This window comes from Rhamphochromis longiceps, linkage group LG14 (genome assembly GCF_057381845.1).
Source record: "Rhamphochromis longiceps isolate RC_006_pf linkage group LG14, R_longiceps_female_GT1.1, whole genome shotgun sequence".
Lineage (NCBI taxonomy): Eukaryota > Metazoa > Chordata > Actinopteri > Cichliformes > Cichlidae > Rhamphochromis > Rhamphochromis longiceps.
In genome coordinates, this window is record NC_140570.1 from 39,936,298 (window position 1) to 39,960,422 (window position 24,125).

At 41.1% G+C, this 24,125-nt stretch overlaps 2 protein-coding genes and 1 long non-coding RNA gene across 3 annotated transcripts in view; 2 read left to right on the plus strand and 1 right to left on the minus strand.

Annotated features, from left to right (window-relative positions):
* The first annotated feature begins 6,711 nt into the window (after nucleotides 1–6,711).
* Nucleotides 6,712–10,158, plus strand: LOC146654740 (uncharacterized). The gene is made up of 2 exons (XR_014914776.1): nucleotides 6,712–8,025; nucleotides 9,654–10,158. It is a non-coding gene; the product is annotated as an uncharacterized LOC146654740 (long non-coding RNA).
* A 77-nt stretch (nucleotides 10,159–10,235) lies between these two features.
* The window catches only part of clip3 (CAP-GLY domain containing linker protein 3), a 39,937-nt gene continuing 26,047 nt past the window's right edge, over nucleotides 10,236–24,125 (minus strand). The window contains exons 15-18 of the transcript XR_014914775.1: nucleotides 15,411–15,501; nucleotides 11,946–14,956; nucleotides 10,819–10,913; nucleotides 10,236–10,710 (exon numbers count right to left, since the gene is read on the minus strand). The gene's annotated coding sequence lies outside the window, so the exon portion shown is untranslated. The remainder of the gene's footprint in view (nucleotides 10,711–10,818; nucleotides 10,914–11,945; nucleotides 14,957–15,410; nucleotides 15,502–24,125) is intronic.
* dharma lies at nucleotides 15,511–21,381 on the plus strand. Its single transcript, XM_085380573.1, has 2 exons — nucleotides 15,511–20,593; nucleotides 20,648–21,381. Exons 1-2 carry the CDS (start codon nucleotides 20,196–20,198, stop codon nucleotides 20,958–20,960), a joined length of 711 nt encoding a protein of 236 aa, XP_085236699.1. The 5' UTR covers nucleotides 15,511–20,195; the 3' UTR covers nucleotides 20,961–21,381.

Here is a 24,125-nt window from a genome sequence, read left to right on the forward strand (position 1 = left end):
GGGAGGGGACGGAGAGAGAAAGGGAAGAAGAAGATCTGAGACATCGAGATGGGGCGGTGATCTGAACCAGATCAGAGAGATATGGAGGAGAGAGATGATGAATAGCCTTAAATGTGTACAATTGATGCTGCTGCAGGACAGGAGTGATGTGGTGGGCAGAAGGGGTCCTGGTGGTGATACGGGCAGCGGAGTTCTGGACGCGTTGGAGCTTGTGGATGGATTTTTGAGTAAGACCCAAAAGAAGTGAATTACAATAATCGATCTGGGAAGTAACAAGGCTGTGGACAAGAATGGCAGCGGCATGTGGGGAGAGAAAAGGACGGAGACGATTAATGTTGCGCAACTGAAAATATGCAGACCGAGTGACGTTATTAATGTGTGAATTGAAAGATCGAGTGCTGTCGAGGATGAGACCCAAGCTTTTCACAGAGGAAGAAACGGAGACCGGCGAGTTATTGATAGTAACAGAGAAACTGTTGGTTCTGGATAATGTAGATTTAGTGCCGACCAAGAGGAGCTCGGATTTATTACTATTGAGTTTGAGAAAATTAGAAGAGAACCATGAATTTAGTTCAGCTAAGCAGAGGGTGAGGGAGGATGGGGGGAGAGCAGAATCAGGTAAAAGGTAAATATTAATTTGTATTATGAGTTTTCATTTGTTTACATTGGCTACATTCTGCTGTTTTTCTTTTTTTATTCACTAAAATGTACTGTACAATTTATTTTGGCTTTTCAGGGGCTGATGTAGACGTCTACGAACTCATGTATTAAATATGATACACTCCATGTTAAAGGGTTACGCATTAGGACAGGCGGTTTCTCTGTAGCATTGCTGCCCAGTACTGAAGTGAAGTGGACTATGAAGTTTGAGTAATCTTATCTTGCATTGCATTGGATCCGGGTCAGGACACAACGGTCTGAGCAGAGCTGCTCCGGCTAGCTAGCTAAAACTTCTTTCTGTAAAGTTTCAAACACATCTGTGACAAAGGATCGCTCTGAAAGCCCACAGTCAGGTGCTGCTGGGCACTAATCTGACTTACTGTCAGGAATGCAAACCAACCTGTTGCTGTGGTTGTACAGGAACTACATCCAACCATTGTGCAGTATGGGAATGGGGAAGATTGTCTTCTTAGAGAAGTATGGGGTACGGGCCATATGGCGTTAATAAAATAAAAGCTTCCAAATTACTGTATCCATGGTTACCCTTGAGTAAAACATTAGTTTCATCAGAATCAAACAAACACCTTCCCCCCACCCCTGCCCACCCACCTCACCAATCTGAGTCTCGGTCTGAGTAACCCTCATCACTCACATACAGACTCTATTCAGACGAGTCTTTTCTTTGCACCTTCGAGCACTTTGCTCTCCAGTGTGTGCCTTTCTATCGTTTTGTATATATTTCTCTAGTTTGTATAAAACTCTTCTGTTTACTATTTATTCCTGATGTCTTTACTATTTATATAGTTTTTACTCCTGCACGGTTGGCGTGGAGCACCCATAATTTCGTTGTACCAGGACAATAAAGGGTTTTTCTTCTTCTTCTTAAAACAGAAAACGCTGGATACAAAACCCAGGATCATGACGTGCGCTCCTGTCCATGAATATTCATGTGTGGTTTTCAGTGATTGATTAGCCTCACTTGGGTCTAAGAGCAACTTAAACCGGTGGATAGGGATGACGCCGTTACTGAGCTGAGTGCATCCCTCTGATGGAGAGAAGATGCTACAGAGCGGCTGTGGAGGATTAGCTGATGGCAGTTTGATGGGGGCTGCATCTCTTGGCTTCAGTGAGCTAAGGCTCCTAGGGCAGAGAATGGGAGTATCTATGATAGCGTTAGCATCAGGGCCTGCTTCAGAGGCAGAGATAGCACTGATTAAACTTCAGGCAGTGTGGCGACAGAACAGTCTTTCTGTGCCAGGGTTTCTATGACCTAAGAGATTCATCTAAATCCAAAAGATTCAGCTTTCAGGTTTAAAGGAAACTTGAGATCATTGTACAGACACTCAAGATATCAGTCAGTTATTTCAATTCTGCCCAGAGTGCAGGAGGGGCCATAAAAACAGAGCGTAGGACAAACATCTACTGCGTGTGCACCAAGTCTGCACTTGGAGGCAGGAGGGCTCAGCAGTGGTGTAAATAACGTCATCGCTCCCTGTGGTTAGAGTATTTTTACATATTCCTAATAAAACTCCTTGTTTGGAGGCGGCTGTAGATCGTGATTTTAAAATAAAACTTGTGACGCGTCTCTGCAAAGTCACTACAACAAGAAACATGTTTACTACTGAAATAAATCGATTTCACAATCAAGTGATTTAACATTTGTTTCCTGACATGCAGCTAGTGTTTTACACTCGGATGATGAGGCGAGTGGATTTGTGTGAACAGGTTGAAGAATGAGCTGCTAGTGACTGCGATCTGTTTGCAGTTCATTCTAATCTTCGGGTCTGTCTTGCCTTTGATGCGTCACACTCCCATAACCCCCCCTATCTGACAGCTGCATGGACAGACAGAGGTTCCCTTTAATGGTACTTACTGTTAAAAATAAATAAATTCAAGTTTTCACCACACGGTGGCAGCATTTTCAGTATAGTTGTCCACCCCGACTGGTATATCATTTTTTACACATGTTGGAAGTTATCTTGTATTGCTGCTTAAAAGACGTCTTCTAATCTAATGTTTCTATTCTACTGAAATAAGTCGGCTGAGTATGACAGTTACATGAATTCATGTTGTGCATGTTGCGCTAACATTAGCTAGTTATCTGTATGTCATGTTGGGTTCAGGCCAGGCTGGACGTCAGCTCCTGGATCAAAGGGATATTCCATGAGAGTTCAGCTATTTCAGCTTCAACAGAATACAGTTACATTACCCAAAACAGCCCAGTGGGAATCAAACCTGCCTGAACCTAAGACGACGAACACAACACAAACTAAAACCACCACTGCTAACCGGTACCAAACGGAGAGAGCATATAACCCCAATTTTAGCCTCTTTACACTGGCTCCCTGTCCCCTACAGGATCCAATTTAAACTCTTACTTTTTGTTTTTAAGTCACTCAACGCCCGAGCCCCCCCCCTACTTGTCAGAGCTCCTCTCTGCTTATGCTCCAGGAAAACCCACGAGATCTAGTTCAAAACTATTGTTGTCCATTCCACGGACTAACCTCAAATCTCGTGGTGATAGATCCTTTTCTGTGGCAGGTCCCAGACTTTGGAATAGTCTCCCCTTTAATATTAGATCTGCTCAAACTCTTGAGCAATTTAAATCTTTACTAAAGACACACTTTTACGCTCTGGCTTTTAACACATTATGACCCAAGCATTTTGGATTTATCTGAATTAGTTAGTATTGTTTCAATTCTTCTATTTTATTGTTTCTATTGTTATTATTGTATTACACTGTAGTTTTTAATTTTATTGTTATTGTTAAGCACTTTGTGCAGCATCGGCTGTTGGAAATGTGCTATATAAATAAATCTGACCTTGACCTTGACCTTGACCAGGTATGATGATAACGCCAAGGTTTCGTTTTCTCTTAGAAACAGTTTTTGCGTGCTTCTCTCAAGTCTTTTATATTTAACACGTGTCATATTAACAGGACAGCACAGTGGTGCAGTGGTTAGCACGTTCTGTGTTCGTCTGGAGCCGTGGCGTGGAGTTTGCACGTTCTCAGTGCGGGCTCTCTCCAGGTACTCCGGCTTCCTCGCACAGTCCAAAAACGTGCATGGCGTTTCTAAATTGGCTGGTTGTCTGGCTCTCTGGGTGGCCCCGCCTCTCGCCCTGTGACAGCTGGGATAAGCTCCAGGCCCCCGTGACCATGAATCAGATAAGTGGAAGACAATGAGTGGTAATGTTAACGTATGGATTTTCATGGTGCTTAGCTTGAAATCCAAGAACATACCAGTGTTACTGATGGATGTGTGAGTAAAATTGCAGCTTGTATATTTGGTATAAAAGCCTTCAGGCTCACATTTCCTGGAGATGATTTGTGTGCGATTCATTCGAGAGCAGAGGGAACATGTGGGCTTCAGCACACTCTCCGACCTCCTCACTTTTCCGCCTCGATGCCCAAACAGCCTTTTGTTCTCTAAACTGACCAATGGCACGGCCGCCTGTCAGGCCGTCAGCCAGTAACAGCTCCTGTTATGATGCAAATGAGCCAATCAGGACTCCATATGTGCCCCCAAAACCGACCAATGAGAAGGCAGACTACCCAGTCTGGACCCAACTCCACCCGTGAACACACGCTGAACTCCACTCGGCCGTTCTTTGTGTTGTTCACTGTACACTTGTGCTCTGTGTGTGCGCGTCTCCTGACCTTTACAGCTACATCGGCTGCGACCTTTTTAGCTGCATTTTATCTGACACGCTAAGAGGAGAAAAATGACAAAAAAGGGTCAAATGTCTTGTTTTTGTTGTCCTTGTTGTTAATCGCTGACATTTTCTCACATTTTCACCAGGCGACCACGACGCATCGTGCACTGGAGCTGAATTTGCATTTTAATCGCACCTGAAGAGCCGAGACGGCTCCACAGACCTGAGAATAAGTGCTATAAAAAGATTATACATTAATATTTTATTCCACTTTAAATTAGCCAATCTTTTAGACCTACTTCTCCTTGAAATATTCATGTCAAGTTTTAATTATATTTCGCGGATTTTAACCCTTTATATCCCGGTTTTGTCACATGAGCGCACGGCCGTTTTTGGCGAAAAAAATGAAAAAATTAAATATTTTCCATAAAATACATTTGAAAGTTATATTTTATTGTACTTTTAATTAGGCCTTTGGATGGTCTAAAAATTACCACTGACCTTCACTTTGATCGGCCGTTAGTTTTTCTGCAGGAGCTCGTGTAAAATAAATACCCCTTATGAGGTCCTAGAGCCAAAAATCGACCTTGCCATAAAAAGTGCTATAAAAAGATTATACATTAATATTTTATTCCACTTTAAATTAGCCAATCTTTTAGACCTACTTCTCCTTGAAATATTCATGTCAAGTTTTAATTACATTTCGCGGATTTTAACCCTTTATATCCCGGTTTCGTCACATGAGCGCACTGCTTTTTTTGCCCCAAAAAACATAAAACTTGAATATTTTCCAAAAAAAACATTTGAGGTAATATTCAATTGTTATTATAATTAGGCCTTTAGATGGATTAAAGATCGGCACCAACAGTCATTTCGATCGCCTTTTTTTTTTTTTTTCAGGACCAGAAAATGGTCTCCAGGCGGCAAATGCTGCTCCTCTAGGCCGAAATAAGTGCATCTTGCCGGGGTACGTCGCGACGATGACCGGGGCACGATCACCGGGGACTCATTTTTCCAGCACACACGTCCGATACCACGTGACAACAAATACGTCATTTCCTGTTGACTAAAAAAAAATGCACCCTCTAATGGTCCTAGGGACCGAAAATGGTCCCGCCCCATCAGCGGGCGAAGCCGCTGCTGCACGCCGGAAATGAGGCTTCATTTCCCGCAGGTCTGTTACGGCAGCCCGCTGTTTTCCAGCCCGGGGTCAAATGTGGAGCAAGGGCGCCACCCAGTGGACAAATAAAAAAATTACAACTCTAAGGTCTCTTCTGCAACACGGAAATGATACTTAAGCGATCGCCGAGATGCTTACGGTATAAATCCTGCAGTGAAAAATAGCGTTTATAATGGGTTTCAATGGGGCGATTTATGGCTCTAGGACCTCAAGTGGATGTCGGTTTTTAGCTTAGCCACCTTAAGCTAATCGAATAAACGGAGACGGCAATTCTAAAGAAAAATGAAAAAAAAAAAAGGGTTGGAAGGTTTGGCTATATTCTATTCAACACAGTGAAAATGGCCTAATATTAAAAAACGCTGAGGACGAAAAAATGGCCGTAGGTCTCCCTGAGGGTTAACGCCCACCAGGGGGCGATACCTGTGGCTGCAAAAAGACAGGAAAACGCCCCTCTGTGACCAAAAATGGGAATGTTGCTATACTTGTGGGGACCAAAAGTCACTTGCCCGTCCTCACGAGTTTTGGTTTTAGTGTCAGGGTTAGAGTTAGGTTATGGTTAGGTTTAGGCCTATCCTTCAGCATCAATGAGATGTCCTCTCTAAGATATCAAAACGAGCATGTGTGTGTGTGTGTGTAATCCTGTCTTTATCCTTTTCTTTATTTCACCAGCTGATCGGTGTCCTCGCCTGCTGTTCGACATGCTGTTGTTCTTTTGGAGGACTGTGTGGAAGCACATCACTGTTAAGTTAGAGCAGTGATTCTTGAGATAAGGGACAAAACCCAATTTTGTGGTTAAAAATATGCATACAAGTGTTACCCAACTGCGTAAAAGACAAACCAAGGCAATGTTTATACAACAAAAGTATGATTTTGCATTTTTTATACATATTTATTTATTTTAAATGGTACAATACATTACCAGTACCTTAAAAATCCACTGTCCAGAAGCAGTTGTGATAATATTAAAATACAGAAAAAGAAAATCAAAAGTAATATAAAATTAAACATCATGGCTCTCTTCACTAAGTATTTAAGTCAATACCTTATATAATATCAAAATATGCAATTGAAAATTTATTTTTACATATTTTTTAAGTGATTAAAATCGTGTCCAGAGTTTTTGTCAACACCATCAGATTTTTTTAAAAGTACAAAAAAATCAGGAATTATTGTGGGCAGCTTACACTCTGAGGACCCCTTCACCACTTCCTGTTTGAGACACATGCCATGAGGTCACTGCTGTGATAATTTGTTTGTTTTTATTTCATTTATTGCACACCTTTCTGATAAAACTCTGTGTCACAGCCATAGTGCGTCGTAATCCAAGATTTAATTATTTTTTCTTGTAAAAACAGCCTCATTTAGGTAGATTGTTGATGCCATAAGCAGCTGATGAAAAACAAGATGGCTTCTGTCAGAAAAACACGTGTTATGAGAGAAAGTCGGGTATTGTGTCAACACCATCAGGATTTTTGTCTGACGGTGTTGACAAATGTCACAAATGTGTGCTATTCACCACTTATATTAAGTTATTTTTACTAATATTTCAGTCATATTACTTCTTGTGTATTTTACTGATATTTCTGCTTCACAGGTGTGTCAAATATTATCACATTTGCTTTATCTTGAATCTCATTGTTTATGTTTACATTATTAATCCTGTAGGAACATGCTTAGTCCTCTGCATTTGACCCATTCACTCAGTGATGCAGTGGGCAACTACCAATCCAGGATAGCCTCTGTTCGTTGGATTTAAACACCCAACCTTCCGATCATGTGGCATCTGCTGAGCTAGCTGTGCCCCGACTGCTGTGATGATGTATGAATCCTGCTTCCGGGCCAAACTACTCTGTATTTATTAAGCCTGTTGTGCTGTTAAAATGTTTTAATGTTTTTTATCTTGTTCTATTTAATCTGAACAAGCCCCTAAAAACTGCCAGTGATCACTGTCAGCCTAACCATCGGGAACCCTCACGTTAACTTTTATCAAGTGGAAAAAAGTTAGCGTTCATCCTCCAGCTTCACTGTGTTTATGTTATGCTAATATGGAAGAAATATAGTATCATCAGAATTCAAGTATTTTTAGACATTGAATTTATGACACTGAATTTTTATCCTCCAAATTTCCCTGCAAAAAATTCACCTGCCAAAAATTCACCTGCAAAAATTCACCTGCAAAAGTGATGAACTTTAATGACCCAAGCCAGAGCAATCAGCACCAGATCGAGTCGAGTGGCTCTCGGCCAATTAAATTACGCTGTTTGATCACATGACACCGTTAGCCAGCAGTGTGTCTCCTAAAAGAGAGCTGTTTAAAGGTGAGTGATTAAGTTTTTCTCCTAAATAGAGATCATTACAGAACGCCTAGTCCTACTTAAAATCCCATTTATTTTTATTTTATCATCTACTCGAACTAAGGAAAACGTTTGACTAACTCAAAGACAATTTCCACGCCTCCCCTGCCTGACTGCAGAGGCAGTTTTGAATTTAGGAGCAGCAAGATGGAAGCGGCAAACCCTGGCGGCTCTCCGGTAAGTATATTGTTTTTTATCTTCAAGTTTGTCTTTTGAAACCTTAATTTTATTTAAATCCGTTGCTCACGTATAAAGTACACAGACGGGGTCTTTGCTCAACTCGTCTGAGGCGTGTCTCACTAAGCGCTACATGCTAGCATCCTGCTAACCGAGCTACCCTTTACATGCTGTGCTTTAGAAAATAGGATACTCGTTAAAAAATACTCCGCAGATATTGATAGATAGACGAACACTGCAAATATAATGTTGGAAAAGAGAACGGCCTTTGGTGAAGTGGTAAAATACACCATGAATAGAGCCATAGAGTGAATGGCTGCCATGGTTGCAGAACGGCCTGATTTAATGACAAGAATGGGGAAGAGTGAGGTGAAGTGAACCACAGCCACAAAACACGGTCAGACAAGGCGGCAAAAGGGCAGTGATCTGTCCGTCAGTATGAAGTTGGTGTGTGCTTTGGTGAACAAAAACTCCAGACCGGTAGCAGGAAGGTGGGAGACTCGTGTTTCACTGGAATAGTGGTGAATTAAAACATCCTTTGTTGGGGACATTTAGGTGTAAATGCATCCATACAGGCAAGACAGAGGCAGACCAGACAGTGAAGAAAACAAGGCAAACATTAGAAATATTAAAACGGAAATATAGGATTAATATAACATACAATTGGGGAAAATGTAAGGAACACAATGTAAATGATATTGTAAAGTCATTAAAACAGCATACTCTGATTAAAAGAAACAGATAATTGGGTAGGAGGATGATGATAATAATAATAATAAAATAAAAAAAATGTACAAGATGGGTATGTATACTTGTAGCCAGAATTTAACAACTATAAAGTTGTAGCATGTCAGTACCTTACCCCATCCATTATATCCACACTTTCAGAAAAGGATATGGTCAATATCTTTACAAATACTATCTAAACTTAAACGGGATATCCCCTCTGCTTCTTCTGCTTCTCGTATACACCCTCAGGGTTTGTGATCAGCCAGCGGCTGATATGATCATTAATCCTGTAAAATAATATTCTTTCGGTTTATGAATCTGTTTGCATGGATTTCTTAATCCGTTTCCACTGTTAGCAGAAGTTGTGCATGCAGTTTTGGTGTGCTGCTCTCCAAGACTACAAGCTGCGTTAAAGTTGGAAGTAACTGGCCGATGTTCCACTGTTGAAGATAGCTGTGCCCATTTGTTGCACATTGTGGGTATGGAGAAGTTGAGGCTCTTGCAGGCTACCCACAATTTCCCCAAACTGAGCGATTATACATCTTGCTTCCATATTTGTATCTTGTGTCACTAAAAATACATTTTATTTTAGTTTTATACATTGATTAATGACCTGCAGAATCTCCTTATCATATTAAGTGATTCATAATTGTCACTTTATGCTTTCTCCATCTTGAAAGTGATGACATCCTTGCATTACATCCTTTAGGTTCATTTTCTGCAGGCAGATTTACACTATAACATGCAGCGTTCTATAGATGGACACATAAAGAAATGAAAAATTACATGTATGTGCTAACTTTCTAAACACTGTTACATTAATGATTAAGTAGATAAAACATTTATGTCAGCCTTGGCTCATAGTTCATTTAAAGACAAGAACTTTGTGTGTGTTTCAGGTACTGCACTCTCAAAGACTGAATGAACCAGCATTGCAGCCATGGGTCACTGTGAGCATCACAGGGAAGGTTTAAGCCGCCCACTGCAGCTGTAAGGCCGGAGTCACGGAGACCTGCACCCACGTCACTGCTCTTCTGTTTAATGTAGAAGCAACAGTGATCTGTGGCACAAGGACTGTTACAGGTGAACCTGCATACTGGGTTTTGCTGGGTAATATGACCAAGATACAGTCAGAGGTTGGCCATAAGATAGACTTCTCCTCTTCAGCTGCCCAAAAAAAGGCTCTTGATTCGAACAAACAGACCATCTGTAGTGACAGGTAAAAGGAGCCGTCCTCAAAAAAGAAAAATCCCACCTGCTACTGTGGAGGAGTTGTCACTGCTATAATGCCATCATGTTTTATCTAGGGGTCTAGATTTATGCCTATAGTGCACTGCCGTGTAAATAATTTGCATTTACTGAATGAGTATCACTGTTCAAAAATTGAATAAAGAAACAAACTAATTTTTGCCTTTTTTTATTAAAACCACTTTATAGAACATCACATCAGTTACAATGTAGAATCCATGTCACTGGAGCATTTTGATTCAATAAACAGTAAAAAGGTGAGCTGTGAAGACCAAGGACAAGTGCAGCTCACAGGTTTTCTATCCAAGGAATCCCAGAAGATTGCATGGTGTCATTGCCCAGCAGTTGTTCGCAGGACATATGGACTCAACCTCAACAATCCCTCACACTGAGCAGCATGAAGTGACAGTGCAGAGGAAAAACTCCCCTTTAACAAGAAGAAACCTCCAGCAGAACCCGGTTCAGTACCAGCAGCCATCTGGGTTTGGAGGAGAGAGACACACAGAACTACCAAAAGTATATTTTTTTTTAATGTGATTGACTGTTGTTGTAATTCAAGCCCTGAGTGTAGAGCAGGTAAGATATAAAGTTGCATCCTAAATTCCATGCTCATGCAGAGTGTTTAGTTTATGACTTTTTCACCTGGTCATTTCTTGATGAACATATGGTCTTTTAGGGTTGACCAAGCTGGTACCTTGACTCTGTTCTCTGCAAGATGTTGCAAAAAACAAAATCATATGGAGACAATATTGGACACAAAATATATAACAATTTAGTTAAATGTAGCATTAACTCATAAGTCTTGCTAAAGTAAACCTTGTATTCTGATTCATCACAGCAGCAGTTCAGTTGGATGATGTCAGTAACTGCAGCAAGTGTCTTGCTGACTGAATAATTACATCTTGCATAATCTGAAACAAACACATAAAGACAGAAACAATTTATAAATTAACGTTTGATAAAATCTAAGAATTAATCATTTATTAGATACCAATATGAATATGTCTACCATAAAACTTGTGTGGAGCGAAGTTACATTCAATCAAGATGGTCTGGCATGCTACAACTTTGTAGTTGTTAAGTTCTGGCTACAAGTATACATACCCATCTTGTACATGTTCTTTAACATTATTATTATTATTATTATTATTATTATTATTATTATTATCATCAAAATCATCCTCCTCCTCCTACCCAATTATCTGTTTCTTTTAATCAGAGTATGCTGTTTTAATGACTTTACAATATCATTTACATTGTGTTCCTTACATTTTCCCCAATTGTATGTTATATTAATCCTATATTTCCGTTTTAATATTTCTAATGTTTGCCTTGTTTTCTTCACTGTCTGGTCTGCCTCTGTCTTGCCTGTATGGATGCATTTACACCTAAATGTCCCCAACAAAGGATGTTTTAATTCACCACTATTCCAGTGAAACACGAGTCTCCCATCTTCCTGCTACCGGTCTGGAGTTTTTGTTCACCAAAGCACACACCAACTTCATACTGACGGACAGATCACTGCCCTTTTGCCGCCTTGTCTGACCGTGTTTTGTGGCTGTGGTTCACTTCACCTCACTCTTCCCCATTCTTGTCATTAAATCAGGCTGTTCTGCAACCATGGCAGCCATTCACTCTATGGCTCTATTCATGGTGTATTTTACCACTTCACCAAAGGCCGTTTTCGTTTACAACATTATATTTGCAGTGTTCGTCTATCTATCAATATCTGCGGAGTATTTTTTAACGAGTATCCTATTTTCTAAAGCACAGCATGTAAAGGGTAGCTCGGTTAGCAGGATGCTAGCATGTAGCGCTTAGTGAGACACGCCTCAGACGAGTTGAGCAAAGACCCCGTCTGTGTACTTTATACGTGAGCAACGGATTTAAATAAAATTAAGGTTTCAAAAGACAAACTTGAAGATAAAAAACAATATACTTACCGGAGAATCGCCAGGGTTTGCCGCTTCCATCTTGCTGCTCCTAAATTCAAAACTGCCTCTGCAGTCAGGCAGGGGAGGCGTGGAAATTGTCTTTGAGTTAGTCAAACGTTTTCCTTAGTTCGAGTAGATGATAAAATAAAAATAAATGGGATTTTAAGTAGGACTAGGCGTTCTGTAATGATCTCTATTTAGGAGAAAAACTTAATCACTCACCTTTAAACAGCTCTCTTTTAGGAGACACACTGCTGGCTAACGGTGTAATGTGATCAAACAGCGTAATTTAATTGGCCGAGAGCCACTCGACTCGATCTGGTGCTGATTGCTCTGGCTTGGGTCATTAAAGTTCATCACTTTTGCAGGTGAATTTTTGCAGGTGAATTTTTTTCAGGTGAATTTTTGCAGGTGAATATTTTTGCAGGTGAATTTGGAGGATAAAAATTCAGTGTCATAAATTCAATGTCTAAAAATACTTGAATTCTGATGATACTATATTTCTTCCATATGCTAACATAGCTGTGTCGCTAGCGATCACGTAGCACATCATTTTATACCAGCTAGCCCAACTTCAGTAACCTGACAAACGTCACTGCTGTTTAGTTTTCTGTCTCCATTTATGTTGGAAGTGATAGCAGAGCTGGTGTATCATGTTCAGGTGGAACATGATAATCTGTGAAAAAGCATAAGGTTCAGAAAAATTATAGTTATTACAAAATGGTACATTTCAGGCTAGAATAGCAAAGGGGAAGCTGTCAGAGGAACGAAAGAGAAGGAACTGGGATGATCAAAAAAGAAGGAGAGAAAACATTAACAGCCAGCCTGAGTTGAAGAAAGAGTTTCTCATAAAGGGAAAGATGGAGAAATAGAGTGAAAGAGGGAAAAATAAAGAACATCAGTGATCTGAAAGGAAGAGAAAAAAGTCAGAAGAGAAGGTTTTGGAAACAAGCAGAGACAAAAGGAGAGAAAGTCCAGCAGCGTCTAAACACAACCACAGAGAACTTTAGGAATCAGGAGCAGGCAGCTACTGGCTGGCGAACTATTAAGATATAGAACTTGCCATGTGCAAAAACAGAATTGTTATGATGCGTCTTGTGATATTACAAAGGTTGCTAAGGTTTAATGGTCATTTTGAAAGAAATAATATCTTGTTTTATATCTTGTCGCCTCTGTCAGTGCAGCCCAGGGTGGCTGTGGCTACAATGTAGCTTTTACCAGTGTGTGGATGTGTGTGTGGATGTGTGTGTGACTGGATGTGTAAAGCGCTTTGGGGTCCTATAAAGGCTATATAAATAGAGGCCATTTACCATTTTCTACTCGTGTGTCACCACCGTCAGCACCTTGTCAACTCCATAATATGGAGTTTTGGTTTATTTTTCTCTTTTGGAGAACCGAGACATATATTTTCCTCCCTCATGATCTCCCAATAAAAATAAGCAATTTCCTCAATAAATGTGTAATTTGCATTCTGCTTAATATGATTGTTTCTTATAGAGATTAAATACAAGCTTCTGAAAATATGTATGACTGTAACTCTAATAATAAAAAGCCAAAACAATCTTACTTTTAAATGTGGTAATTACTTTGAAAACACATGTGCATAAACAGAATAGAGAAGCTGCTAATAGTCAAAATAGCTGAAACAACCTAATTTAAAATATATATTTTTGCATTTCTTTGAAAAAACCTTGCACTTCTCCAGCAAAAACACAAATGATTAAAAAATGTTACACCTGGGAGACCAAAACATGGTGAGACAGCCACAACTTTGTGTAACAATTATATATAAATATGTTTTTGAAAAATCACAAAATATATTTTAGAAAATTAAAACCTGTTTTGTCCCTGATCTCAGGAATCACTGAGAGACGAGTAACACAAACAACCCTGGGACCACAGATCCAGAGTAAAACTGTTTCTGCACGTTAGCTGAAATCTAGGCTACATTCACGCTCTCAATTTCTGATGGGTGTAAAACAGGAATTATTCTTCCCATGTCCGTGAGTCCACTGGTCTCTGCTTGGGTCCCAGTGATGTTAATCTGTGTTATCAGACCTTTAGCCTGAGGATCTGTGCAGACACCAGCGTGCCTTTATTTGTTTTACCATGAGGAATCATCTCCATAGAGAGCAGCAGCCACACGTGGTTGATTGATGACCTGATGCTGCAGAGGTGAGAAGTAGCATGTCCAGGTCTAAGACCTTTGTTCTCAGTAGGAAAACGATGGAGTCCTAACTCCAGATTAAGAATGTGGAAGGGTTTAAGTATCTCAGCGTCTTATTCAAGAGGGAGGGAAGGAGGGAGACTGACAGACTGCATTAGTGAGAGGGCAGTCAACCCGCATTTCACTGCTCACCTTTGATCATCACTTTGAGTGCCTAAAAGAATGTGGCAGAAATCAGCTTCCACTAAAGGACTTCCTGTTACAGATAGCTCCCTCATTCAGGAGGACTTGAGAGTAAACCCACTCCTCCACCTTCCAATGGTTCATGGTTCACCTCAGGGACGTTCAACTCAGAGGGCACACGCTAAACATTGACCAGAACCAGGATGTGCAGCCCTTTTAGATGGCTTGGAACAGCTGAAGCAGCTGGTTGGGAGAGCGAGGTCTGGAGGTCTTTACTTAGACTGCTGGCCCTGGAACCTGAACCTGGATGGATGGATGGATGGATGGATGGATGGATGGATGGATGGATGGATGGACCAACATCAGAGTCTAGGCCCTCTTCCAGTTTGGCCCTGAGGGCACTCAGACCTGATCCAGGCTCCACGGTGCCGTTAGAGGTCAACGTCTTTGAAAGTTCAGGAAGTGTCAGAGCTTTGAAATCTGACGATTACTTTACAGTCATGTCAGACTGAAAAGACTTATTCACAACCAGCACTGTCCCATCCAGCCCCTGTGTCTCTTTCTTCTTCATCCTTGCTAGAAGCAGAGTTCAGCGCTCAGCTCCGTGGAAAGCTGGGGGCACATTTCATTCATTGGACGGAGTAAAGACGGGCGGATCTCTCTGAGGTCTCTGCAGAAGAAAGAGCTGAGTTAAATCAAGCGCGCCTGAAGAGAGATCACATTATTCAGAGAAAGACTTCTGTACGGCCTCAGGTGTGTGTGTGTGTGTGTGTGTGTGTGTGTGTGTGTGTGTGTGTGTGTGTGTGTGTGTGTGTGTGTGTGTGTGTGTCCTGTGGGGTATGCAGCACTGTGCTGTGAAGGTCGGACAGTTGTCTAATGACTGTCTAGCGAGTGTGTGTCTGTGAGACAAAGAGAAGAGAGCCAGAAGTCTCTCGAGGGTTATTTTAAATCATATACGTTACATTTAAGGCGGAAACAGGTGTAAGGTGGCAGCAGAGAGAAAGGGCGAGCCACGTTAAGAAAGACTGGTGTGCTGAGAGGGAGAGAGAGATGGATGCTGAATGACAGATAAGTCGGTGAAAACATAAAAGAGGAAAACACAGACGTTACATAATGGTTTTTACCAGCCGTCTGTCTGCGCCGCCGCCTGCTGGTCACAACGGTGAACTGCAGCGTCTGTGAACAATCACTCAGAGTCGTCATGATGTAAGTACGCTGAAAAATAACAGAGAGACCCTCTGTTGGTGCAACATCCATGAAATCAAATGCAAACAGGAGGAAGAATAAAACTTTTGAGCTGCACAGTTTCGTTTTGTTCCAAAGAGTCAAATCACAGTTTAAAACAACTAAACTCAGGCTTGATTTTAAAGTGCCAAGCAGAAAGTAACACAGTAAGCTAACACCACATGAACACGTCGAGCCAGCTAGTTTAACAGTTTAACAGGTACTTTAAACTTCAGCTCCACCCTCTTGGATGGGACAGTTTGTTGTTCTCTTATTTAAGGACAATTTAATCCAAATTCCACTTTAACTCATTTTTCAGAAATTTGCTGCAGTTTCGTTGGAGGTAAACGTCATACATTTACGATAAAAGGTTTTATTTGAAAATGTAAAAAATGTTTCCTTGTTTTTGATTTGCTCTAAGTTCTCATGACAGACCGGTTGTGCTACTTGCAGTACCTCCATGAGCCACCAGGGGGGCACATTTATAATTCATTAATTAGAAATGTTTTCTACGTTGATAAAAATGTCATCACTGCAGTTACAAATAATAGCACGTTAAAGACGGGGTCCAGGTAACTGTGTGAACACGCTAAAGCAGCACAGAAGTCTTTTACTGTGATTTCCTTCCAGAGTTTCTTCTAAAAATGAAAAAAGGCGCTTACATGTAAACGTCAGACACACAGACTCAGTATTTCCAAACTCTCTATGATGAGTCATCCACGGAGCAGAGACTCAGACAGCAGCAGAACAACAGACTGAGCTCTGAACAGTTTCTGATAACGATCCCAAACGCCCTCGCTACGATCAGCTGATCCGAGCAGACAGACAGAGGGGAGCGATCCTCTGCTGTCCTCATCGATAAATAACCAGCGTCACTCTTACCCCCCCTCGTTCTGTCTCCTGTCCTCAGATGATTCGGGTCGTCGCCGGGTTCCAGACCGAGGCTCTCATCCTTTTATGCCTCATCACAGCATCTTTAAAGAAGGTGAACAGCTCGTGGACACATTTTCTGAAACTTTCCTGGGCATTTCCTCTCCGCCTTCACCTGTTTCCTCTGTCCAGCTGTTCATACTCCACTGCTGATTATTTTTATTTAACCTTTATTAACACAGCTCCTCCCCCTGAAACTCCAGGTCTTATTTGTTTAATAAAATGTAACATGTACATGTCAGGACGTTGTATTCTTCTTTCCCCGGGCTGATCGCAGATGGCTGCCCCTCGCTTCTCCTGGATAGTTCTTCCTGTTAAACGGGAGTTTTTCCTTCCCGCTGTCACCCAGCGCTGCGGAGAGGGCATCGTCTGATTGCTGGACTCTTTAACACTGTAGCGTCTAACAACATAAAGCACACGGACGTTGTTGGGATTTGGTGCTACATGAATAAAACTGAAGCTGCACACACAGCCCACTGTGATCTTATGCGGAGTCAGAATGGTGGAACTATTCAAAGAGGTCCCTTTGGGCTTAAACTATAAGAAATGAAGTTATAGAAATCTTTCACGTCATTCTTTGGTGCGGTATGAATCGCCACTGCGTCTTATTCTTTATCTGGGAATTATTTTTATTTCATTAAAGTGCAGCAGCAGGTCACCGTGGGTTCAAAGATGGTACTATGCCCCCCTGCCAGTACCCGGGCCTGCAGCCCGACCGAGCTCCGCTCTCTGTCTGTGACTCGTGGAGAAGATGCCAAGAGGAACTTTGCAATGAGCTTTGCTGTCTCGTTGCTGTTTGCCTTTTACTGCTGACCAGCGTTGAAAACCCTCCAAAAACAGACCGAGTGAGGCGTCGTAAAACGGTGCTGCTGAGGCAACAACGCAGTTAAAAAGCAGCCCAAACACAGACTGAAGGAACCCTGAAAGCAGCTGATAAAAAGACGCAGCCACTGAACCTGTGCAGAGCTGCAGAGTGCTGACACACATCCCCAAAACATGAACAGATCCAGCCCAGAGGAGCACTGGGCAGCAGCACTGCAGGCGCAGGGAGGAGACGACAGATGAGGAATGAAACGTGCCCAGAAAGCCCTGCGAGTGAACCCCCGCCGCGCTCACTGACCAGCAGCCAGAACCAGACAGCGAAGCGGGGAGGGAGGGGCTGGGTGTCTGGAGCCCAGCTCGGAGAGCAGTCTGGGCATCACCACGATTTGCTGATTCACGCTGAGAGCGACGAGGCAGACGTAAAGCAGTCAGCAGGCACAGAGGGGAAAGGAAGCTGCAAGGCAAATTAAAACCCGCACGACAAAATAAGATCAGGTCCACGACCGCGGGGCCTGCGCACCCACTATCATTCATCTGCACGCGCTGAATCACGAGAAACGCCAGTTGTTGGGGCGGATGCTGCCTAAACCCTGTGTGACCTCTGCCGTTCTCCTGATGCTTCAGACCAAGCTCGTTCCTTTCTCCAGCTTTTACCATCAGAGATGCAAATGTCACAGTAAAGGTAGCACGTCGTCCAGCACAACTGGAGCCCTGACTTCGTTAGGGTCGTGTTATCCCTCTGCCTGCCTCCAGTGGACATTAGAGGAACTGCACGTTGCTGCTCAGGCTTGTGTCTTCACAGCTTGAGTTTCACGTCCAAAGCCACGCGAGGGTCATCTGCAGAACTTTATCTGCTCACTTAATGAAGAAAACACAGAGGAGCCAACAAATCCAGCTTTCTGTGAACGGACCAATTAAATCTGCTCCCCTGATATAAACACAAGCTGCATATTAAAGCTATATTTCTAACCTTCCTCCAGTTGAAATACCAGAGCCCTTATTATTTTATAGCATTTTGTCGTCCTCTATAATATTCAGACTTTACACAGACGGTGAGCACTTTTTGTATTTTTCCTTTAATGAGCTACTTTATTTGATCATATTTTATTTGATCAAACTCCTCTTTTTTGTGTTTTGGGCTGTGATTACTGTTCTGGATGTTACAGTAACCCTTTAAATGTGATTTAAAACACAGTTTTAAAAAGCTCAGCTTCTAGACTCTAATCCAGGCTTTTCTGAGTTGGTTTTTGTCTCTATCTTATCAAATCTCTGTAGAAACTCTGCACAGGTTTAAATGTTCCCTTTGATCTTTGAGAAGTTGCTCTTTAACTGTCAGTTTCTCCTTTTCATTTCTTAACGATCCCTCAGATTTGAGGAGGAGACTTCAAAGAGAGGAAAGTCATTGATCTGCTGTTGATTACTGATTGATCTTCCTTCACTGTCCTGTTCATGCAGGGGTCTTATTAGCCTGTATGTAAGATGAGATTGACGTGATGAGGCCAATAAAACGCTGCTTTCTACCTGTGATTAAAACTGTAAAATGTTCTGAACTGTATATACAAACATGACAGCTCCTCTAAACCTCTGATGGAAACTTTTATCAGACTAATGTCTGAGAGCAGTTTGAGGCGCTGAACCTTATTTTTATGGTTGTGTTCAGTGTTGGATCCCTGCTGGGTTTCATGCTGGACTTAAGATGATCAAACCAGAAAAAAAGTGAGAAAAGCTCATCGAGCTTTTGATGCTTTGATGTCTCCAGTTTGTGAAATCTCCACATGATGAAAGCAGCGATGCACAAACACGCTGGTTTCACTCCAGAGCTTTCATGCTCTCGGAACCACGTGACCGTTTTTATTTCTTATTAAACTTTTCTTTAAAAAAAAAACCTAAAAGCTTTAACAGTGCAGGAGGCCCATCTGCCTGTTAGCAGATTTGTATATGTAACTAAAACTGGACTGCGGCGACATCTGGTGGTCACCAGCACACACTGCAAGAAATAAATACATAAAAAAATAAAGAATGAAATAAATATACAACATATGAAATTCATGAAATAAATAATTTAAAATAAATCGTTCCATTGTCGCTTATTAAATACAACAAAAATATCTATCTAAATATCATCTACATTGTCAAGAATGTTCATTTAAGTAGATAAAAAAATAAATAATTATCTGGTTGCTTGTGTGACGGAAGATAAATACAATAAAAATAAACATAAATAAACGAATTTTATTAGAGTGTTTAATAAAAATAAAATGGATAAAAAACCATTTAAAGTTTTTTTTCAGTATTATTCGCTCTGCCTGCTTTCATAAACGATGATCCTCTCTCCTGTATTTTAAAATGTTTGTCAAAATACGGATAATTTACGGTAAAAGACCCGTTTTAAATTTACTTACTAAACATATCTCGAATATTATTTTAAGTCATATTCGAAGCTAAAGAATAAAGAGGAGTTTTGGTCTTTCAAACGGAACTAAAGGGATTTAAATGTAAAACGTCGTGAGATGAAAAGTAAATCTCGTATGTATCAAACTATTCTGTTCTTACACAGAGTTTCCAAATGTAAAGAAGTGTGTCTTTCGTACACTATGGGTTTTTACATAATGTGGTTTCATTAACATTTAATCTATGAGGGTTTGATTCGCTCCAGTCTTGGCTGTTGTCTCTGAGGCGTTTACAAACTGGGGTTAATTAAGATCCAAAGTCTTTCATCTTTTCAGAGTGAAACAAAAGTTGAACTTTTAATCAAAAACTTCATTAACAGCTAAAACTGCGCCATCACTGATGAAGGAGCTCTTTGAAGTTACAGGTAACACACCCATTACAGAAGCTGCTGTCAGTCATCGTCCACTTCAAACCATCAAAGGGTCAGGGGTCAAATCAAAGTCCAGATTTCTTCTCATGTCTGAATTCAGGAGCTGATTAACATGTTAAAGAGCAGAAGGTGTTTAAAGGTGGACGCTGGAGCTCTCGGGTCACAGAGAGAAACCATGGACCGAGGCCGAGTGTCGGACTTCAGCATCGAGCGCATCCTTTCCCCGCAGCTCGGCCCGAGGCCGCCGCTGCAGGACTTTCCACCGAACGGGTATCACCGGGGGGTCATCGGCAATGTCAGAGCTCCCTCGCCGGTCCAGGTCCCGTTACAGGCGATGGGCTGCCAGCAGTGCAGAGAGATGAGCTTCGGAGAGGAACGATTCCCGCTTTACAGACCCGCTGTCCATCAGCAGCACTTCTACTCAAACCCCGGAGTTTACGCGCACTTCAGCCAAAACCGTGCCGGTAAGCAGAGACTCTCACAGTTCAAGTTTTATTTCTTCACCAAAACTTTGAGACTCTTTTTTTTTTAAAATGGGAAACTTTTATTATTTTTCGGATTTAGTCACAGTCAGGATGTGTTTGCTGTGATATTCATGCTTCTGTTTTGTCTGATTCTTTCTTCGCTAAAAGCATTTCTGGTCCTTTCCTCCCCAGATATGCAGCCTCTGGCGGCTTACAGCGGATACCCGCAGCCCTCGGCGGTGCCCCCGCAGTCGCTTCACAAGTTCCGGGTGAGGACGGTGTTCACTGACAGTCAGATCAAGCAGCTCGAGGCGCTGTTCGAGATCACGGAGTACCCCTCAGTGGAGACTCGTGCCGAGCTGGCGAGGCGCACCGGGCTGAGCGAGGAGACCGTCAGGGTGAGTCCGACATGATGATTTGGGGTGTGAGGCTGTCAGCAGGCCGTGAGGAACGAACAAGTGACCGTCCGTGCGTAAAATCCCTCCAAGTTACACAAAAGGCTCCCAAGTTCCATTTTACTTTGACTCAAGTAATTAAAAATAATAAGGGTATTTTATTACATGCATACATTAAACACAAAGGCCTTTTTTTAATCTTTGCGCACAGAGCAGCCAGGGAATGAACAACATACGAATTCACTTTTTAGAAAAACATCATTAAACCAGAGTTTATGTTATTATTTAACAATTTTAAGATTCTGCATTTTGAAACGGAAAAAACAATAAAAATGTCTCATGCGCAGGCGCTGTAAATGGTGCATGTAATGACAGCAGACTCACTGATGGGGAAACTGAAATGTTCCTGAAATTTGACTTAATTGTTTTGACTAAATTTGACTCGTGCTGTAGCCGAAGTTTCATGTTTTGTAGAACTGACTCATTAAATAAGAGGAGAAAAAATAGTTGCCTGGAAAAGTTCGAAGACTTTTAAATGTTTATTATCAGTGAAGATGGACGGTGCTACGGTGATCCAGTACCTTTGAATCCCTTTAACGTTCCCAGTACTGATACTACACTGGTTACTAGTTTTCAGTATTGGGCCTTTTGAAACGTTAGGTACCTTCATGCCTTCCAACATACTGTAGTGTTTGAGTACTTTAGACCTTTACCCGGTATTTCTAATAGATGAAGACCTGTGAAGGATTAGTACTTCACTAAGATTGCAGTTTGTAGTTCAAGATTACAGTTTTGGTACTGAACTGTTATATTTTTGTAAGCTGCACTGTCCTCTCAGACCGAAATGCGCACGCATATTAGAATCACGAGACTAACTCTGTGTCTCCTTCGTTTCCAGGTGTGGTTTAAGAACCGCAGAGCTCGGAGGAAGCGTCAGTGAAGCTCGCTCTTCTTCTCCGAGAACATCTTCACCTCCCAGACTGCCCGCCTGCTGTTCACCTGAAGCCTGCTGTTCACCCTCAAACCTGCATTCTTCTTAATGGCCAGTAGGAACACGACCCTTATTTATGACACTGCCCCCTGGTGGCAGTACACGAAAAGACTTTACGCTGCACATTTCTGAGCCTTGTCTCAATACCACGATGAACCTCAGGAAGAATGAATGATGAAATGTTTCGTTCAGACTGTTTGACCTAAAATTTAATTTATAAAATTCTTCTTTTTCTTTGAGCATTCAAAAATAAAAAAAAAACGCACCTTTGAAGCAGAGTTTGTAACTTGGAGAGGTTTATGAAAATAAATGGAATTATGATTAAAATCCATAATATCCAGTTCTGTGTGTTTGTGCCTTTATTCACAGAATCAGTAACATGATTTGTAATGTTCTTTGTATTGATGCACATTCAGGAACACATGACAGGTAGTGTTACTGCAGGGCTGGACTGGGACAAAAAAATCAGCCCGGGCATTTTGACTAGTGACCGGCCCACCGTGGTATTATAGGAAAAGCCATAAAGCCTTTGTAATAAACTTAAACCTACACCGTCCTCACTATTCTGCTATTCTAGACAGTACTTAAAAATATAAAACAACCTAATTTATAATTACATATTCCTCACTAATAGGGTTGCCAACTCCCAGCAAAAAAAGAAAAGAAAAATAGGGAACCCTCTGCCTCAAGATGCTTAACTGACAAAAACGTTTTTAATTTAATGCACGTATAAAACAAATGCACAGAAATCTGTTATTTTTCTCCAGTAATTAAATAGATTCAACATCTTTCTTCAACAGAATTGCAGACTGCACAGGTGGTACCTTCCCAAAGGAAAGGATACTATAACTTACTAGGATATATACTACACTGTAAAACCCAACAGTGCATCTTACTAAAAGAAGTAAGTTGTTCTTACTCAGTTCTGAAAAATAGTTAAAGTAACTTTCATGAAGTGTGTTAGGTAGACCCAAAAGTATACATATGATATAATAACTTTATTGTAATAAGTACACATTATGTTTTTGTAACGTTTTAAGTACTGTTGCTTTAAACTGTTTAAGTTGTGCTAATTCATTTGTATTAGTCATCATCCACAGCCCCGCCCCCAGTGTTTTGCCTGGACTTGTCGGCCATGAGACAGGAGCCTCGTCAAGAGAGTGGAAAGTACAAGATAAAGTTATTTTTATGTTTTTTTGTTAATGCTTACTTCTAGCATACAAAACGTACATTTATCAGACTGCTTTGTTTTAGTTGTACTTCGTTGTAATTTATCAGACTACTTTGTTGTAGTAGCTCGTAACTTAGCTTGCCAGCACACAATTCCCGCCTAGCGCTGTATGGAGTCTGCCTTCACAATTTAAAAAATTAACGGTTGGTGGCTTGTTTCAATCAATAGTTGGTAAGTAGTCTGATTTTTGCAAACTGCATGCCACAAAACCTTTGGTAAAATCAGTGTTTACGCTTTTCTGACTCTGACCTTTATCAAGTTCAAATGTAGCCTACTTTTGACACAGTGAAAATAGTAGAAAATTTATTTAGTGTTAATTTTAAGAGTTTAACGGACAAGTTCGCCTTCACAAATTTTGAATATGATGGTTAGTGGCATTTTAGTCGCGAAATAATTTACCTTTTCAAAGCTGCACTGCACCAAACCTAAACGTTTCTGACTCTGTACTTTCCAAGGGTTAGCCTATTGTGTACTTAACTTGTGTAAAATTGCTTTATTATTTTATAACGTATAGAGTAGTTGACCAACCTGAATTGAAAATGAACTGTAGTGCAAGAATAAATCTTACTGTTTTCCAAGCTTGTGTTATTCAGATTGACTGTTTTTAAGTGAAGTAAAAGTAAAAACTGTTCTGCTAGCTTTCTGTCCTCATGGCTTTTTACAGTCTGACGATTGAAGGAGCAGTAGCATGCCGAGAGATCATCCAGCACTGCACTAAAGACAATCAGTAAAGGTGATTTTAAAACGATTTGGTATCAAAATGTGGAATTGCAAGTTGTGTAGTTTGTCTAGTTTTTCTACTGCCATAAAAGTCATGTTGTTGAAGCATTATCGGCTCAACCATGGTCAGTACTCCACAATTTCACCCTTACCCTGTCTCTACAACACATGCATGTGTACATTTAATACATTTAATTCATTAAAGATACACATGTCAACAATGCACACTCCCACACAAAGA